Raw genomic sequence first — 15,123 nt, 5'->3', positions numbered from 1 at the left:
ACATAGGTGAAAGCTTTTTGTGCTTTCTTCTGTTCTTCTATTGGGTACCTTACAGAAATTATAAAGCTGTTTTGTAGAAGCCTTTTTTTATTAGTAGAGTAAACATATGAGAATGTCTTTTGAGATTCTGTGGGGTGTTTTTAACAGCCAATAACTGACTTTCATTTTTCTTCATTAAAAAACCCCAAAAAACCCCCAAAAAACTGTAAATACATCAAAATTTATTAAATTAACTGTGTTTCCAGGAATCCTGAGGTGTCTCCTCTGCTAAGTGCCACTACCCTTCTGTGCCCATTAAGAGGGCTCCTAAATGGAGGATGCTGAGACACAGCCAGCAAAAATTGTTCCTTAGGCAATCTGTACCCCATCATCCTTTGATGGGATGGAAGGTGTCAGTCCTATGGTGCACATGAAGTTCACACTTTGGTCAGGGCTAGGAGGAGTGCTGGAATATACTTTTCCCTAACATAGAGCTGTTTCCCTAACAAACACTGAATTAGTTGTAATAGATCATCTCCTGGTAATCTTATTTTCTTCTGTTTACGTATAGCACATGATTTTTTAAGCTGCAGCAAGTACCCTGACTACATTTTTGATAGTTAACACCAAAATGGAAGGCTACTTTTAAAACAATCTAACAAACCAGCATTATTTCTCTTTTTAAAACTATCAGACTTTTAAAGTTAGCAAATCAAGAGTTGGAAAGCATCAAGAAATAAAAACCTGAGGTGTGACCAGAACTGTTTTGTTAGTTGAGTAGAAGGCAACAAGAATATTGGCTATTTGGGCCTTTTCTTGGCCTGTGTGTTCATCTTTGTGTCCTGTCCTAAAACTGTGTAACAAAATGCTTTGTATTTATATTATACTGAAGTTTCTGCTTAATTTAAAACAGACTGCAATTTATATCTATTTAGCAGAATGCTTAAGTACATGGCCAGCTTTAAGCACATGCTGAATTCCTGATATGGTGCTGCAAACAGAATCATAAGCAGCCACAACATTTCACTTAGGCATTGTTTTCAGAGTGGCTGAATTTTTCTTTTAAGTGTATAAAAAAATTAAATCATTGTTAGAAATAAGAATACCATAACTTGGTACTAGAAGGAAGATAAATCTGCATGTGAGCCATTCTCCACACCAAGTCCATGTTATCTCCTTGTTACAGCTGTAAACTGAATAACAGAAATGTGCTTCCTCAATTGCATAGATGGCAGAAATGGTAGATATTCAGGAAGAATGCACATTTTTCATTAAGCATACTGAACCTGGCCTTTTGTTGAATAGAGTAGAATACAACTGACTTGTTTTGCAATTTTGATCTACAAACAAGGTTGACATTATAAATTGTTTTCTTTTGTGCAGAGTTCATGCAGAAAATAGCAGATGTGGTGTCCTATGCTCGTAGTGAAGTGCAGAAAAAGAAAGGTATTTCCATGTTCAAATGAAGCTAATAGATTTTCAGGCAGCACTGCTGATGTCTGGGAGTAGTAATATATGAGTGCAGCTGGAAGCCACTGGTTAGAAAAACTCATCTCACACTGGCCTCTGCAAGACACATTGTTGGCAATCTTCTGTGTGTTTACATGACAAAAGATTAACAGCTTTTCTGCTAAGAGACAGCCAAATTAAAAGCCTCAGGAGAAACAGCGACAGTGGAAAAATTGTGTTCATTCTAATTTAAATTGGAATAAGTGGAGCTAGAAGACATTCCCTACTGCTTAGTTTTAGCATTTCTGTAGAACTTTAATCACTCATCATCTATCTGAGTTAGGATTTAGGGGGTTTGTTTCCAACACTTTGTTTTGGGCACCACAGTACAAAAAAGATAGAATGGATGAAGTTCAGCACATTTCCACAAGGGCTGTTACAGTCTTGTTACATTATATACAAATGTGGTGTGAGAAAACTGTTTGTTCAGCCTGGAGAAAAGGAAATGAGGGATTTGACTATTGCTTTAGCTATCCAATGAAAGGTTACAGAGAAGATACAGCCAAAGAACACAGTTTGCATCAACAGGAATTCTGGGTACATTTTAGGAAATAAATACTTTCATAGTGTAGGTAGTCAGACATTAGGACAAATTGCCCAGAGAAGATATGGAATTGCCATTTTTGGGTATATTCAAACCTTACCTGATATGAGTCTGGGCAACATAATTCAACTTTGAACTTGGTTCTGAGTTTGAAATCGGCTCTGTGCTGAGCAGGAGGTTGGACTAGAGGACTTCTAGGATCCCTTACAATCTAAATGAATCTGTGATCCTTTTACTCACAAATAAATAGTAAATGATCCCAGATTTGGAGTTGCAACACATTGTTGAAATAAATGAAATTTGATGTTTTATGTTGGTTTTGTGCTTTCAGGTCGCAAACCAAGCAATCTGCAAAAACCAGTTTTACTTGCCATGGCATTTTGTAACGAGGGACTGTATGCAGCTGGACATGTAAGGCATCCTTTGTGCTTTTGATTTACTCTGAGTGTGTGAAAATCTGCATTCAAGTTGAGTATGTTTGCAGAGTTCACTGCAAAGACAGGAGTTAGGAAAAAGTGAGGGGCTGCAGCACCATAAAGTTCCTCTCTGGTGTTGACTATATTACTTTGTTAAGACTTGACACAAATGAGCAGAGTGTGAAAGGATTACATTTTTGTACTCAAATAAAGAAATAAAAGAGGACAATCCTGGTTTTATTTAAGAATATTGTAGAGCAACAGAAAAGAAAGATGGACAAAATAGGAAAGGAGAGAAAATGGCCAATAGAATTGCCAAATTATTTTGTGCAAAATCTTACTCAATATCTAACCCAATCTGAAAATGCCATTGTACATTCCTGCTCAAGTGGGAGACAAATTCTTACACTGTCTCAAAAACAACAATATGAAATCAAAAGCATTATCTAATGAGAGAATCTGTTGTTATCAAACATGGACTGTCACTAAGAATTGTATTAAAGAACACCTTTATGTTCAATAGATTTATTATCTCATTTTAGAGTGCTTTTTATTTAAACCTACTAAAGACAAATGACACCATTGGTGATGGGATGCAGTTAAACTCTGCTACTCTAGTGATTTTTTGAAGATCTTGCAGTTTAGTTTGCCAGACAGTGTAACTGACATAGACCTCATGTGGATTTGTACTTTTCTGCACAGGAGGGCATTTTAATCTTTTATCACATCAAAGATCTGCAGTATGAGATAAAAATCTGTGCTGATATCTCACAGCCCATATCCAGCCTCATGTTTTCTCCTGATTACACCAGTCTGCTGCTTGTCACTGACCAGGTACAACATTTGAGATAACAGCACTACATAATGGGATATTCCTGGGATTCTATATGAATATGCTGATACTCTTAGTACAAAATGTTTAATGCAATCACACAAGTCAACAAATTTTATCAGAAGTGAATATAGTCCATTCTGTGTTTTTACTGAAAATTGGAAATACTTTTAATGAAACACAGAACAACTGTCTCCTACAGATGGTGGAATGTAAAGTACCTAATGTTGGGATTTCCCAGCAGAAACCCTTGTGTGTGTTCAGTTGAGTACAGGGTCTCTCATGTGTCCAAGCCATGGATCTACTGGGCATGAATTCCAGGCTTGATGTGTGCCTGCAGAGGGAGAAAAGTGTGACTTGGGTGTATCAGACCTACTGTGACTCTGCAGTCGAGTTGTTCTCTCTACAGACATGAAGTTTTCTGTTGGTATAGAATATTTATTGATTTCTTGAGTAACATGCAATTGGGTGTGTTTAAATTACTTTATGAAAGCAAGTTTGAGAAACAGAACTTCTTGCAAATATGGTTAGCTGGAGTGCTCTAAAAGGAACTAACATTAGCCAGTGTAAATTAATATAATCCACTAAACTCAGATGAATCCTACTGGGCACATTTTACCTCAGATTAGAGTCAAATATAAAAGTTCAAAGAGTGAAGCTCAGAAAGATGGGAGGGTTTTTTTAAGTCTTCAAAAGCTTCTAATGAAGAGTTTCATATGCCAGTGATGGATTATTTCTGTGTATTTGTCAGGGGACAGTCTATAGTTACAGACCTGCCCATAGTGGAGAAGCTGTCAAACTCTTGGATGCACCCAGCAGTTCTTTTCTGGCAGCTGATTTTCTTACTCCAGGGAACAACTACTGTGTGGTAAGTAATTGTATTATTTGTAATATAGAATAATAGCTCTTTTCAGGTGACCAATATGTTGCCAAGGCACAAAATGAAAAGCCTTGCAGAAATCAGATTGTTCTGATATTTGTCACAGTTGTGTAACTTCTCATTAAGGAAGCAAATGGCATTCATTCAGCTATAGTGTATAAAAGGGTCAGAACTCTTATACTGGATTTCAGGTTGGAAAATTTATGTTGTATTGGTTCTGATGCTGATTTGTGTGACTTAGATTGTTCAGGAAGATAGCTGAGCAAAAGATGGATTCAGTTCAGAGAACTGATGTTGTCCAACAATTGCTACTGATCTTTTCAGCCCTCTGCACAAATTGGAACATCCTGACAGATACCTCTGTACTGGGTCCAGGGACAAAGAAGGCTTTTACTCATGCACCTGTCCATTCTTAAAAATTCCTTGCTTTTCACTGTCTTTTACTCCTGCAAACATATATCTTAGCCACCAATTCATTTCCAGGCCATGAATTCTCCAGGTAGCCAGCCTATAAAACTTGGGGTCGTAGTCTATTAAGCTGGCTAAATCTCTTTTTTCACCATTAGCATGGGAATGCTAAATTTTACCTGACTGTGTATGAGTAGTGTGAAGGTTGAGTGATCTCCAGCCTCACTTCTTGTAAGCCTTACTCTTTGTAATTATGGAATTACAAAATTACCTGGATATAGGAAGAACTCAATTGTTTTGATACCCATCATTTTTCATGTGAGAAAATGAGACCTCTCCTCAAGGCCTTTCTTTTGCAAATAAAATTAGAAGCAGTTTATTCTATTGCTGGCAGGATGGCAGGAGTGCTAATATTATTCAAGGTAACAAATTTTGCCCTAAATTGTCTCATTCTGCTAGAAGCTGCAGGAATGCACAAAAGTTATTGAAAGTATTCCTAAAGAAGGTGTACCTTGCAACACCTGGATTTAATGAAAAGCTAAATAATCCCAAGTAACCTTTAATCTGCCATGCTCAGTGATTATTTGAATCTATATTCTGTAGGAGATCACTAGTCACTTCCAGACTATTTGGTTATTTCATCCTCTTCTGACTCTGTTTTTCTCTGTTCAACAGTCTGTAACAATTTCAGGTGAAGTACAAGTTTGGTCCTTGGAGGATGGAACTTTCCTCAGCAAGCTAAACCTTGGTACTGAGGTACAAGTAACCAGGAGCTTATACCATGACTGATACTTAAAATTTTCTATATTTTAGAATTGATAGCATCATATTCCACAGATTTGCATCAATCAATGCTGAGGAAAGCTCAGTAATGAATGTCTTTGAGCAACCCATCAATGAGATTTATAGATTATCTTTCAGAATGTTTCCTTGAGCTAATCCTGTCATGTTTTTATCTTGACTTCAAAGAGGAAACATTTCAGCCAAATGTCCTCATGATGCATCTTTCAGCACATCTTTGTAAAAATATCTAAATTTTTATGGTATTACTTTTTTTTTTAATGAGTAACAGAAAAGTTTTGAAAGTATAAAAGCTAAATGCCTTGACTGATAATGAAAAACAGGTTTTAAGAATTGAATTGATAAAAGTATTTCAAACTGTTAATACTTTGTCCTGATTTAAGATGCATTCAGACCCTGAAATCTGACATAGTAAAGAAAAAAACCCCTTTCTATAACAGCTATACACACAACAGTGCACTCACTGTTTTATTTAGATGAAACTTCTTTCACTTAAAATCTGGAGAGTGGATATAATGGTTGTTTTTTTCTCTGTAAAGAAAAGAATTAAGTTTTGATGTGTAGCTACAAAGCATAGATAAAATTTCCATTATGTCTCTAAATACTTTCTTTGTTAAAAACATGTTTTTTAAATAAACCACTTGTGGTTTCTTCTTCAAATTTTAGGGACTTTTAAATAGCAAAGGAAATTGCATGCTAGCAAATAGCATAATATATAAAAATATGTTGAATTGTTAAGTATCTTCTACTTCTCAACTAGGCAACTTCTATGGCTTGCAGTCCCTCCTCCAAGAGTGTTGCTGTAGGGACTCAAAGAGGTCAAATCTATTTCCTTGATGTAACCAAAGCTGAAGCTCCACGGGTTGTTCACAGAATTTTTCTTTCCAAACTTCCAGTGCTGTCTTTGCAGTAAGTATGTAGTAGGGTAGAGATATTGTCAATTTATTCCTGGAGTAATGATATTAGTTGAACAAAAAAATTTTACTTTTTTATTCTACAAATAAAAAATTAAAATATTTTAATAGCTTCTACGATTTTCAGCATATTCTGCACTGCTTGCAAGAGGCAGTAGCAGGATTTATATGAGAGAAATGTAATAAATCTGTATTTTAAGAAGGTTTAACCAAACACAGAAGATACTGATGTATAAGATCCTTTCTGAAAAATCACCATATGCAGTAATTATGCACAATTCCATGTATCTCACTTTAGAGGGTTATTTCTCACTGAATACAGATTTAAGGTTTTGTGAAGTTTAGTTTAAGCCTTTTGGTCATCTCTTTCTATATGGTGGATTTTTGTTACCATTGCTAATTACTCATTTACTTCAAATTCTGGAGATTACCAGTCCTCTTGTAATTAGCTCTAGTTATCTAAAAGGCTTTTTGTGTTTGGGTAGGGTTTTTTGTTGGTTGGGTTTCTCTGCCCCCCCCCAGCAATTATTGAAAAATCTGAGAGTATTTTACTCTACTTTGCAAAAGTGGAGTTTGGATTTTGAACTCTTAAACTTTAATATAAATCTGCCTTTTATTTGAGACCCAGATGTATCCCTTTTCACAACTACCTAAGACAGAAAATTTTATTTATTTATTTATTTAAAAATAAATACAGAAAGCAACTTGTTTAAAATTAAATCAATGCAAAAATGTTTTTTTTTTCAAAATAATGTCAAGATCTGTGTAATAGTTTTATTTCCAAAAAAGTGAATGTAAAAGAAATTTTGACTTAACAAAGTTGTTAATGCAGACTGCTGTGGAGGAGTATGATCAACTTTAAATTGACCTCTCACTCAATTGGAAACTGCACTCATAGTACTGAGCTTTATATCTGACCCTAAACTGTAAACCCAGGAGCTGAAATTTATGCTAATGCATTCAGGCAAGTTATGGGAGTGAAATTACTTGACACTTTTTATTGACTGTATTGAATTGATTTCTGCTTGGATTTGCTTTTACCTAGTTATGATCAGGTTGGCCAGTTCCTCATTGCAAGAGCTACAGAAGGACACATCTTTATTCTAGATGCTCGTCCATCAAAATTATTCCAGGTTCTGGGATATACAGGTAATACATATAACAATATTAATTACATTTTCTTTTCTCTATTTTATGCATTTAAAGTATACTTGTAATTCAGCCTAAGCCATTCACTTTCTATTTATTTTTTTGGAGGACTAAACATATTCTTCCCACCTATTTTCTAAGGGCCAGAGTTCTTTTTGGGGTTTTTTGTTTTGGAGGGTTTGGTTGTGGGTTTTGGTTTTTGCTTTTGTTTTCCCCTTTGTAATTTTAGTTAGCAAATGTACCAATATTACCTTTCTTTCAGAGTATGTATAATTCACAGGGAAAAGAATGGACTAACTGACAAACTGATCACAGCTTCAGCATAAAATTATTTGTGATGGCAAAGAACTAAAGAACTTTGTGAGAATTTGGACTAAAATACTGTAGGTTATAATCATTGTATGCAATCTCCTATTTCGAATTTCTACCACAGACCAAATTTCTACCATCTTTTACATGGGAACTGCTGAAATTGTCAGCTTTGATGATTGATAGTGAGGAATAAAATATGATGAATTTTAACTCACAAGAAAAAAATTGGAAATTGTGAATTTATTTTTCCAAAAGCATTATTCTTACAGATCATATCTGTGTGTATAGATCTTCACCATAATTTTAAGTGTAAAGAACATTATTTTATCATTTTAATTGGTTTAGCAAACAGAACTATATCTCCTTAATAACTTATGTAATTTGCCTGATTATATTCTCATTGAGGGTTTGTTAGAGGAGAGTTTTCCTGTTCTTTATCTGGCAGTTATCAGCAGATAGCCTCAAAATTGCTACAATTCAAGCTTGAGGTAAATTTAGATTTGACTATTTAATGTAATAATGATGTGCTGGTGTTTAGGGATTCCCAGTACCCAGTGCCTCAAGGGGAGTTGAGTGCATGCAGCACTCCTGAGCTGTGTTCTCAGGAGTCTCATTTTTTGTCACAGGATATTTTAATAAAAACAATGTTACCATGCCACAGTAACAATTCCCATTGATGTTCCTTACCTGCTTCAGTACTGGAAGATGAAGTGCTCCATCTTTCTGTAACTCCTGACTTAAAGCATGACTTAGTTAAAGTGATGGTACTTCTTAATGTAGCAGAGGTCCAACAAGCAAGACTGGAAATTTTTCATCTGTCTTCAGAAATGATAACAGGTAAAAATTGAAATAGATACTTACATGTTCTAGGGCAATTAAGGCTAGTGTCAGATTTTCAAGTTATTTACATTTAATTTTTAAAAGGCCTTACATTTTACAAACCTTTCAAACAGTAGCTTTGTAGTTTTCAACAAAGTTAGTATTTTCTTTAAATATTCACTAATTTTGGACTTATTTTTGTACCTGTGTTTAGATATATAAAATGGGGCTTTATTTTCAAAGCTGCTGAAGAGCTACAGTTATTGTCTTCATTTCTGTTTTATATCAGGTGCCTTGTCAGTTTTAATTTCTGGTGTCCCTTTAAAGCTCAAATTAGGGAATTAATAAAATATATTACCTTTATATTACTAACTTTTATTAACTAATAAAATATATTAATTTTCTCAACAAATAAAATGCCCTTTTGAAGATGTGAACTGCAGTGCTTTAACCAATACCACCCAGGCTGTGTGTTCCTCATGGCAAAGATTCCTAAAACAAGTTCTAGATGAAGGCAGTGGTGACATGAGCCTGCATGCAAACTAATTAGCACTAATTATGTTGACGTAATACTCAAGAAGCAAAGTAAATTAGTGCATGCAAATAGTCACATCATGGTGGTTAAACTGTTTCCAGTACTTCTTTAGAGCCAGTAGAGCTATTGCTCTGCTTCACTGCAGTGTCCTGCACCAGCACAACTCACTGAGCTGGTGTTAAATCTAAGTATTAATTAATTTCCAGTCACTTCCCTAAAAACTCACCTCATGCTCACTCCTTGCTGAGGATCATTTTCATAACTACATGATAGACAAAGCACCTGTATTAATGGTAATCATGCCTCTTCTTCCTCTCTCTTTCTTTTGTCAATCTTTTAGATAATGATAAGTATGTGAATGAACAAGGAATGTTTAATGCTAGTGACCTGAAAAAGAAGCAATATGATCTGGATTACCCTTTGAGCTCAGCAGTCAGACTGAAGAATAGCATTGTGTATGGCTACTGCTCCTGTGCACCTCTCATCTGTAAATACCACCTCTCTGAAGGGGTAATTCTCTGAAGTTGCATTATTTTGGGTGGTGGTTAAATACCAGCTAAATAAAAACAAAGGCTGCTGATGAAATTAATATAGCAGGATATTATCTTAAAGAAATCTTCTCTCTGGTCAAAATACCTACTCCATACATACTCATCAACTTTCAGTATCCTACCACTTGCTCAGAAAACTGGCAAAAATAATGTCCTTTGTCTATTATTTGGTTCTTAAAATCCACACAGCTTGCAGGCACTTAAAAGTGGCTTCTGTGCTGGAGCTGTGGGTTTGTGCAGTCTGCTCTGATGACATGCAGCTCTTGAAGGGACTGAGCCAACATCAGCCCAGGACTCTCAAATGCAATCCCAGCCCAGCCTCACAAGGAAGCAGTGGGGGCTTTGGGAAGCCACTCTCACTGCCTGCTGAGAGCTGCAGCTCTCTGCAGCTCATAGGTCTCCCAGAGTTTATGAGTTAGGAAGGTAAAAAGGTGAATTCTAAGGTCAGATTCCTCCTAGACATGTCCCATCCTTTCTGAGCCAAGAAATTCAGGCTCGAACGTACTGAACCCAGACCCTTTTGCAGAGATGAGAGGCAATCAGCAGCACAGCAATGGCACTACTTCCTCAGCTCAGTAATCCAACAACAGTTTAAACTGCACTGCATGTGGTAACCCACAAACCTGTCATTAATTTTCTCAAACTGGCATAGATATCATCTGAACTGCTGCTAACCTTCTGCTTGTTTGGCAGGCTACGTTTGGAGGTCCAACAATATTTTCATCAGAGCAGACGATTCCTAGCAAACAGTTTGGATCAGGTTTGCTCTGTTTATCACCCAACAGCCAGTGGCTGGCAGCAGCAGCCAAGGATGGTGTTCTGTTTATCTACAATACTTCTACTCTGGTAGGTGGGCGTCTGGGCACAGGCTTTGTTTGATTTATGTTAGACAAAAGTGTGAAAATTACTTCCTTGAACTGTAAACTTTTCCTCACTTGAATAGAAGGTGTGTGAGAAAAATTTATGTTGAAAATGAACTGGCATAGCATTATACAAGACAATTATTTTTATAATGAGTGTGTATACATAAAAAAAGCATACAGACCACTTACTTCCTTCTTCAGTAAATTTTAGCATAGATAATTTTGCTACTGTTCTCACCTCCTGCAAAATCAATATACTACAAACTTGTCCCATGTGTAGTCAAACCTTTTAAACTTAAAAACCTTAGTATTTTATGTACTTTGTACTGCCATTTTGGATTGAATTTTATCTAAAAGTAAAGAAACATTTAAATATTATTTAAGTAATAAAAATATTTTAAAGACATATTCATTATAAAAACATATTTGCTGATACTGCTTCTATGACTTCTCTAGGATGTTGCTCAAAACCATTGTCACTCATATCAAGGAGGGGGAATCAGATCCGTGGTATTCTCCCTGGATGGCAATTTCATCCTAGTTAACGGTGAAAATGATTGTGCCCTGGTGTGTCTGAAGTGGAAGTATGTATAAAGTGGCAGACTAATATTGATTGTGTCTTTTCTTGTATCCTGATAAATTTTTGCCTCTGCTTGTGATTCTAGACTTCTTTTTCCTAGTGTCAAAGTAAGGAGAAGAATTGGATAGCAATAAAATCATTCCTTTCATCTTTTGAGTCAGCCTGACCTCCCTAGCTCAGGAAAAGTCTTACACTCTGGGTCTGATTGCAGCAGAACATACAGGAATATCTTCTGAGAATTATTACAGAATCACAGAATCTGTGGGTTGGGAGAGACCTTCAAGATCATCAAGTCCAACCCATGCCCTAAACCATGGCACTGAGTGCCACATCTAATCATTTTTCAACACATCCAGGGATGGTGACTCCACCACCTCCCTGGGCAGGTCATTCCAGCACTTTATCATTCTTTCCATAAAAACTTTTTCCTAATATCCAACCTATATTTCCCTTGGTGCAGCTTGAGACTGTGTCCTCTGGTTCTATCAGTTGCTGCCTGGGGAAAGAGACCAATCCCTGGCTAACAACCACCTTTCAGGGAGTTGTAGAGGGTGATAAGGTCACCTCTGAGTCTCCTTTTCTCCAGGCTGAGGCCCCCCAGCTCCCTCAGTGGTTCCTCACAGGGTTTGTGTTCCCAGCCCCTCTCCAGCCTTGTCGCCTCCTCTGGGCGCGCTCGAGTGTCTCAAGGTCCTTCCCAAACTGAGGGGCCAGAGCTGGACACAGCACTCAAGGTGTGGCCTCACCAGGGCTGAGAACAGGGGCAGAATGACCTCCCTGCTCCTGCTGGCCACACTATTCCTGATCCAGGCCAGGATGCCATTGGTTTTTCTGGCCACCAGGGCACACTGCTGGCTCATGTTCATGTCAACCAGCACCCCTGGTCCCTTTCTGCCTGGGCACTGTCCAGCCACACCATCCCCAGCCTGTAACACTGCAGGGGGTTATTGTGGCCAAATGCAGGACTTGGCACTTGGACTTAGTAACATAACCTGATACCTCTTATCATTCTCACATCAGCTCTGGAAAGGGCTTTCTGGGCATGTAAGGGATGTAATCTGAGATACTATTTTAACTCAGCGAAAAGGAGACATCACAGCTTTAATGGAAATTCTACTGTGGCTGTAGAGAGCTCTTAGCAGACATTAGGAGTAAGAGGCACTTGAAAGTACAGCTTTCCTGCAGGAAAATAAGTGTTCAGGTAGATTAATAAAGATGACTCTGTCAGAGCAATATTTCTAATATGAGTAATCCATCTTTCAGAATTTTTATTTCTGTGCAATTCTAGAACTCAAACAATACAAAAATATTGAATATGCATTTTTTAAAAAGTTTATAATTATGTTATAAAGAATATTTAATACTTTGTCCTTTTTCATAATATACAAAAAATACATCAGTTTCCTTTCTGTTTACCAGGGAGATAAAGAAAACTGAAGTTGAAAAAGCTGCTCTTTACTGGCAATCTCTACGTGATATACTGAACAAGTCTACTTCAGTTGAAAACTCTGTTTTAAAATCTATGGCAGAATGGAATTTTGACCCAGAATCCACATCAAAATCTCTTTCAGTAAAGAAATTACAAGTGCTTTCTTTATTTTTATGGGGGGGGAAAAAAGTTTGATCATTATCCTAAAATTTTACATGATAAAAATTGTCCTTAATACACTGATCCTTTTGTTAAAATGGAAGAATACCCTTGAGGATAGGCTGAATATGCCTAAATAGTACTTTGTGAAAGAGTACTATCAAAGAAATAGGATATTTATGTGAAGATGACATTCACATCTTGAGTTTCACTTGGTTTCCTGAGCCACAGAAAACTCAGTGAAAGTCAGTTTCTCCTCATGTGAAGTTACACGTCCTTCCCAGTAAGATGTTACTGCTATACATTGTGTGTTACTAATTGTATGGTTTTTCATTGAAACCAATCAAAATAGGGATTACAGAGATTACAGAGTCCAGTCAATCATTTCAGTCAAAAGGCTGTGCATAATAGCAAGAGTTTGCAGGATCAGATCTGGGGACTAGTTAGGCAACAAAATTGTAGCACCCTCTAACTTGGTGGTGGGTGGTGGTGTTTCTAGTGGGAGTCCACTTTTTCTTTCATTTCCATATTTCTTTCACTCACTCTTATAGTACCTGAGCTAGATGTTTATATCCATAATATAAACATCAGGAGGCACCACTGAAATCTTTTCATGCACAGGTGACAGAAGAAGATGGAGACGTCACAGATACTGATGGCATGACATGGATAGGCCAGAAAATACAGAAGGTACTTTCAAAAAACATTAATCAGATGTAAAGTATTAATCAAAGCCAGAGTTTTCAAGGGTCACTAATCACTTGGGGTACCAAAGTATTTGCTGTAAACACATCTAGTTTCAAAAGCTTTTCTCACATGTGACCCTTTCTTTAACCATTGTGATCCAGACTTGTAGAAATTCTAGGCCAAATGCCAAGGTTATAAACACATCAGAGAAAGTGCCTAGCACAATAGGAGCTCTGAAGACCAGAAGAACAGTTCTATACAAGGAGTATACCAAAAAAAAAAAAAAGGCAAATAAAAACAAGGGGGAAAAAAGCCTGACAAAGTCACTTATTTTAGAAACTTAAAAGACTTTTTATACCATATGTCAAAAAGTTGTTAAGAAGATTGTTACCAGAAACCAAGCAGGTTACTCGATGAAAAATGAAAACAGTGAAAATTTTCCACAATGAAAAATCTAAGGATTAAAAAATTCTGGGAATAGGCTTTATGCAGTTTAATGTGTCTGTAAGCATTGCAGTTGTAATTACATCTTTCTTTAGTGTTGTCTTTTTTTGAAGTGCTATTGCCGTACAACCAGTTTACAATGTGACCTGGCTGTAAAATCTGTTTTCTCTTGTGCAATTCTGAGGATCATCCTATTGAATTAGGGTTGTGTCTGTTTCAGTTATTAACCCCTCTGGCATTTTATTTTCTGTACAGATAATGTTCCTTTAGATTACTTCTGATTTCTTTTTCTCTTGCCTTTTTTTTTTTTTTTTGCCTTTCAACAACGCATTTGTTGTATGTCAGGTTATGAGAGAAGAGACTCTGAGGTTTGCTAACCAGAAGGAAGAGCTGCAAATGGGAATTAGAAAGCTGCGTGAAACTGTGAGTTTCTTACCAGGGTAATGGCTCAGCTTCCCAGTTTTGTTTACAAGAACACTTCCTTTATGGCTGTGAGCTCTAGTGCTCAGTTACATTTTTGTCATAGACTCTGAGCAGACAGGTATTAAAGAGATGTGCTTCTTCAGGGACCAGTGCTGAAACTGCCAGGAGCTACTGTCTGCTTCTCATTTTCCCTTGCTCCAAATGAATATTTTGTGCCAGCCTCATCACTTGAGTTATCTGCCCCCTCAGCAAGCTAATTTCTGCCTGTCTAACAACCTTCCATTATAAAAAAGACTGTCCTCTCCTTTTTATTCTGTTTCTTCCCATAAGGCAGTTAAAACTGCAGGTAATTATTTTCTCTGATATCAAGTTAAAAATAGCAGTTCCTGTATTCACATTCAAATTACTTTTTATTCCTCTTTTCTTTTTAAACAGATTCAGAAAATGATGCATGAAAATGAGCAGGTGCCAGACATTGAGAAACTTGAGCACTGGGAGTTCAACCTGGATTTAGAAGAACAGGAACAAGTGCAAGCAGAGGCTGAAGAAGATGTGGCCAGGGTATGGCAGAATGGGGGAACATTTTAAAACTATCAGTGGAAAGGAGAAAAGCTATTAAATAACAGAAGATTAGCTCAAAGTTGCTGTTCACTGCTGAGAAGCAGAAAACCAGAAAAGTATTTGAAGTCACTTTTGTAAGCAGGTGAAACTGCTGAGGCAGACAAGGCAAATTAGAATATGATTTATGCCAGAAACTATAAATCTCACACTGTGGCCTTGGGATTGTTGCTTAAGTTCTAGAATGCTTTTCTTCTAGAAAATGATGCCTTCAGTACTATGCAGGTAGTTTTTGGAGAAGATAGCAGTGAAAGTCTAAGATGATGAAATATTG

At 36.8% G+C, this 15,123-nt stretch overlaps 1 protein-coding gene across 1 annotated transcript in view; it reads left to right on the top strand.

Moving 5' to 3' along the window:
- CFAP43 (cilia and flagella associated protein 43) overlaps positions 1–15,123 on the top strand; it is a 43,080-nt gene that overhangs the window by 11,966 nt on the left and 15,991 nt on the right. Inside the window, exons 7-21 of the mRNA XM_066555164.1 lie at positions 1,363–1,425; positions 2,364–2,443; positions 3,151–3,282; positions 4,032–4,148; positions 5,244–5,324; positions 6,130–6,278; positions 7,329–7,432; positions 8,441–8,581; positions 9,439–9,608; positions 10,343–10,495; positions 10,969–11,096; positions 12,509–12,659; positions 13,299–13,367; positions 14,154–14,231; positions 14,667–14,792. Of these exons, the coding sequence (XP_066411261.1) occupies positions 1,363–1,425; positions 2,364–2,443; positions 3,151–3,282; positions 4,032–4,148; positions 5,244–5,324; positions 6,130–6,278; positions 7,329–7,432; positions 8,441–8,581; positions 9,439–9,608; positions 10,343–10,495; positions 10,969–11,096; positions 12,509–12,659; positions 13,299–13,367; positions 14,154–14,231; positions 14,667–14,792 (1,742 nt within the window). The remainder of the gene's footprint in view (positions 1–1,362; positions 1,426–2,363; positions 2,444–3,150; positions 3,283–4,031; positions 4,149–5,243; positions 5,325–6,129; positions 6,279–7,328; positions 7,433–8,440; positions 8,582–9,438; positions 9,609–10,342; positions 10,496–10,968; positions 11,097–12,508; positions 12,660–13,298; positions 13,368–14,153; positions 14,232–14,666; positions 14,793–15,123) is intronic.

This window comes from Molothrus aeneus, chromosome 8 (assembly GCF_037042795.1).
Source record: "Molothrus aeneus isolate 106 chromosome 8, BPBGC_Maene_1.0, whole genome shotgun sequence".
Taxonomy (NCBI): Eukaryota; Metazoa; Chordata; class Aves; order Passeriformes; family Icteridae; genus Molothrus; species Molothrus aeneus.
Note: the sequence above shows the minus strand (reverse complement) of the source record. Positions and strands in the feature narration are given on the sequence as shown.